Source organism: Atheta coriaria, unplaced genomic scaffold (assembly GCF_025399875.1).
Source record: "Atheta coriaria isolate IRGN ID8LTWV9N9 unplaced genomic scaffold, Caltech_Dcor_3.1 hic_scaffold_31_pilon, whole genome shotgun sequence".
NCBI lineage: Eukaryota > Metazoa > Arthropoda > Insecta > Coleoptera > Staphylinidae > Dalotia > Dalotia coriaria.
Window position 1 is genome coordinate 25,075 of NW_027045473.1, and position 5,275 is coordinate 30,349.

General features: G+C 37.3%; 1 protein-coding gene across 1 annotated transcript; it reads left to right on the forward strand.

The window, feature by feature from the left end:
- Positions 1 to 239: 239 nt before the first annotated feature.
- On the forward strand, positions 240 to 1,529 carry LOC135802519 (craniofacial development protein 2-like). The gene is made up of 2 exons (XM_065316116.1): positions 240 to 321; positions 571 to 1,529. Exons 1-2 carry the CDS (start codon positions 240 to 242, stop codon positions 1,527 to 1,529), a joined length of 1,041 nt encoding a protein of 346 aa, XP_065172188.1.
- The last annotated feature ends 3,746 nt before the right edge of the window (positions 1,530 to 5,275 follow it).

A 5,275-nucleotide genomic window follows, 5' to 3' on the forward strand; every position in this document is an offset into this window, starting at 1 on the left:
GAATTTTTTATTATTCGTTTTATTAATATTGCTTCTATTTGAACGATTTCAACGATCTAAAATGCTTGAAAATGCTTATTTTAGCAAAACAGCGCGTTTTGAGCTTTAATCTGCGTTTTAACGCGTAAAACAGCATAAAAACGACGAAATTGGGGCGCAAGGGCCGTGGGTGCCAACTGCCAACCTCCCCTTCACGTGGTGCGCCCTGATTTCGACAAACGAGGCTCTGGCGACCGAATATGAGGCGGTATAACCTCACTTTCACCACGTCAAGTGCGGGACATCAACAACATCGTCAAACATCCAGGTACACTGAGGCGGGTTTGGACGCTCCAGCTGGCAGCCCCAGCACCAAACTCGGGTGCAGAAGGCTAATAACCTACTCACCCTAAATCAAACCTATTACTGAAACTTCAACTAAGCAAACCCGGACGGATAATACGAGGACGACCCTGGCTAATACTAAACACAAGATACGTTTCGGCTGCTGGAACGTGCAAACGTTATACGAGAGCTCCAAATTGCAGCAGGTAACTAAGGAATTTCTCAAATATAATCTACATATTTTAGGTATATCAGAAGTACGTTGGTTGGGGAAAGGAGAACATCCCACACAAGGTGGAGAACGACTACTTTTTAGTGGTAATGAATCTGGAAAACACGAAAGCGGTGTAGGATTTCTACTCAGTAAACATGCTAAAAAGAGTCTAATCTCATGGACACCAATAAACGAAAGAGTAATAACAGCAAGATTCTACACCAGGTTCAGAAAAGTAACTTTTATCCAATGTTACGCCCCAACCAATAACGCTTCTAAAGAGGATAAAGATGAATTCTATGACATCCTCGAGAAAACTATAAAAGACGTAAACAGCGGTGACATAAAAATTCTCATGGGCGACCTTAATGCGAAAGTAGGCGCTCAAAACGAGAATTTGGAAGAAATTATGGGAAAAAACGGCGTTGGGCAGATTAACGAAAACGGCACATACTTCACACAGTTCTGCTCCAACGCGAACCTGGTAATAGGGGGTACGCTGTTCCCCCACAAACAGATTCACAAGACAACGTGGGTCTCGCCAGACAAAAAAACCCACAACCAAATCGATCATATCACAATCTCTAGGAAATGGAGATCGTCATTACTCGATGTGAGGAACAAGAGAGGTGCTGATGTAGCCAGTGACCACCACCTAATAGTTGGCACATTGAGAATAAAACTAGCAGTACCCAAGCAACCAGCCGATATGAAACGAATAAAACTAAATATAGAGAAGCTACGCATTCCACAAATAGCAAAATCCTTCAAGGAAAAAATGCAAGAGACAATAAACCAAAAATCAGCACAAAAATGGGAAAATATGGCCGACAACATCATTGAAGTCGCCAAAACAACAATTGGAGTGAAAAGCAGGCAAAGGAAAGAATGGATCAGCGAAAACACGTGGTTGCTGATAGAAGACCGAAAGAGGAAAAACACCTGCTACTCCAAAATCTTTCGCAAGAATATAGGGCAGCGGCACAGGTAGAGTACACAGGCCTTTGCCAAAAGGTCAAAAGGGAAGCCAGAAGAGACAAACGCAGGTGGATAGATGATATTTGCAGACAAGCAGAAGAAGCAATGCTCAACAACAACTCGAGAGAACTTTACAACCTCACAAAGAAACTGGCCAATAAGTACTCTACACGCACACACTTCATTAAGTCAAAAAACGGCCGCCTGTTAGTTGAGTCAGACAAGCAGCTCGAAAGATGGAGGAACATTTCTCCGACATGCTCAGCGCAAACGAAACAATTAACTGGGAGCCAGAGAATAACCCAGGTAGACAACTGAACATTGACTCGAACCCGCCTTCAGTCGCGGAGATAACTGCAGCTATAAAGACGCTTAAGAACAACAAAGCAGCAGGAGCTGATAACGTTCCAGCGGAACTACTAAAAGTAAACGCCACATGGATGGCAAATGAACTATACCACTGTATTAAGGAAGCATGGAACAACAACAAGATTCCGACCAAGTGGAAAGAAGGGCTAATCATCAAGCTTCCCAAAAAAGGTAACTTGACCGAGTGTAACAACTGGCGTGGCATAACGCTATTAAACACAATTAATAAGATTATCGCGAAAATCGTCCAAACAAGATTAGCGGAAACTATAGAAAACACCCTGCGCCCGAACCAAGCAGGTTTTCGGCCGAATCGCTCATGCATCGATCATATCAATACCCTTCGTATAATTATCGAGCAATCAGTAGAATGGCGATCACCACTATTCATCGCCTTCATCGACTTTGAGAAAGCATTCGACAGCCTGAACCACGACGCTTTATGGAGGATCCTTAAGTCGCGAGGTGTACCAACAAAGATAATAAGCATCCTGCAAGAACTCTACACTGATGCAAACTGCAGTGTGTTACACAACGGTGAAAAAAGCGAAAGTTTTACGATACACAGAGGAGTAAAACAAGGATGTGTCATATCCCCATTACTATTTAACATCGCCTTAGACTACATACTAGCAAAGGTAGACCAGAACAGGGATGGGTTGCGCTGGACACTAACCTCGCACCTCAGCGACCTGGATTACGCCGACGACATCTGCCTGATGTCACATACGTTCGAAGGCGTGAGCCGACAGCTAACAACATTAGCAAGGGAGGCAAGTAAAATTGGCCTAAGAATAAATATTGCCAAAACAAAAGAAATGCGTATAAATACAAACAACACCTTAAAACTCCAAATAGATAATACGGAAATAGAAGAGGTCAAGGAATTCCTATATCTAGGAAGTATAATTGACATAAAAGGGGGGACCGACGCAGATATAAACAACAGAATAAAGAAAGCCCAGCAATCCTTCAGAATGCTGAGCACAGTATGGAAGTCAAGCGTCTATACACTAAGAACAAAACTGCGCATATTCCGCACAAATGTAAAATCCACCCTTTTATATGGATGCGAAACATGGAGGTCAACGAGCTCAAGCACACACAAACTCCAAACCTTCATAAACAAGTGCTTGAGAATGATCTTGCGCATATTCTGGCCAATGACAATCTCCAACGATGAGTTGCACCGTCGATGTGATGAAACTCCCATTATAAATCAAATACGCAAGAGAAAATGGGGTGGATTGGGCACATCTTGAGAAGAGACGCCGGAGATATCGCCAGAAATGCGCTAGAATGGAACCCACAGGGGAAGAGAAGGGTTGGTAGACCGGCCAATACCTGGCGAAGATCCACAATAGAGGAGCTCCGAAACCAAAATATGGGCTGGAACGAAGCAAAGGCGGTTGCCCGAAACAGAGTCCGTTGGAGGGCGCTTAGTGAGGCTCTATGCTCCACATAGGAGCCAAGAACATTATATATATATATATAAATAATGGTTTTTGTTCAAAGTGAATTCTTCAACATTGCAGGATTAATTGAAAAATTTGAAATAAGTACATATCAATAATTCTTACTAAAACGAAAGTAATTCAATACATACAATAGCTGCATACTATGCAAGTAATCAAAAATCGAATTCCTATATTAGAGAAATATTAAATTTCACAAAATAAAAAAAAAATCATTCAAATTTGGAAATAACTCTTAATAAATAACTTGAAAATCAAATAAATTAATTGACAACAGAGTTGCGGTTATTATAATGATATTATTAAATATAAACTTCTTGAAAACTTTTGTAAACAAGAAAGTAATTTTCATTTTCAATAATTTTACAATTATTACAATTATTTTACTCGAATTTTGAGCAAAACATAACACAATGTCTCTTCAAAAGATCTCATATTTTGTAGTGTATTTTAAACCCAGCGCTACTGGAAAATAACAGGAATCAAATCCGTGTAAACAAACCTGATTTAATTCTGAATTCTTTGCATTCTTAGGTTTTTTTTTTCTTTCAAAAAGAATGTCATTGCCGTTTCATCGATTCAATCAATAATGTTCCACAGAAGGAAGAGTTACATTGGTTTTTATTTTGTTCATTTAATCATATAATATATTAATTTCTCAACATGTTAACATGATATATACTAGCGTTGATTTGCAATGATTTTATATAATCTTTGTTTTTGTCATGTCTATAATTAGTGTTTGTTTCAATTTAAATTCCGTGTTGTGTTTAGAAGTGCTAACATGATGTCTTGAGAGGAAAGGCATTCAGCAGTTCTGCTAATGAAGTTGTTTTTAAATATTGTTAGTTAGGGTAACAACTTATATTACGTTATTTGTGATTAATAAATATATAATAAATCATTTATTTGTAGGTTTGAATGTAAAAATCAATAAGTTTAAATTGCATACTCGTATGAAGCAGTAATTCACAATCACACCTATGTATGATTTAAACTGAGTGTAAATCGTGAATTAAACGATTCTTTTATCTAAATTCATCAATAACCAATTAAAGATGCTTCGTGCTTCTAGCTTTGAAAATTTTGATAAAACAACAAGTTTTATATTGTTTTGTTTATTATAATGTTATAAATTCTTTCATTTTTACGCAAATGATTAATAATGTGTAGAAGTATATAATGACATTAAAATAGGTATTTTAGAAATACTGCCAAATAATTACGGGTACAGTTTGAGGATTCCCACTGTTAAAGAATATTTATAACTATTATAATATTTTTTACACATTATAGTTTTAGGCTTCATGCTTATTGCAAAAACTAAGCGTACACCTAAATCAAGGTTTAATGTAAAAGTGGTGAATTTATAAAGTGTGTAAATTGATATTTTTGTACAAGATTAGAAATTTCTAAAACATAGTTTTCATCTGCATGTATAAATTCAATATTATTCATATAATTACAAGTACTAAAGAAAACTTATTTATTTTTACTTGATTGCATATAGCTCATTTGAATATTCAATTTTTAATTCTTTTGCAACTCTTATTTTTTCATAAAACTTGCATATAATATCAACGACAATCAACGAGGAACAATACCCCTGTCAGATATAGATGAAACTTAAAACGGAACTGCTATTCCTTACCTATGCTAACAGTATATTTATTAGTGCCAATTATTTAAGTTTTGGAGAAGGATAGACTCTTACCGCTTATGATAGACAAACTTCATACCTTATTGGGCGGCAGAGTTTATGATGAAACGCAGTGTAAAAGTTTCGTTTCCCGGACAACTGCCAACAAGACAATCGCTCACACGAATACTGCTCACATGTATTTTATGTATGTCGATTTGTCTATATACCGTTTAAAAAATAATGAAATAGAGAAAGGCCCCAATACAAGAAATA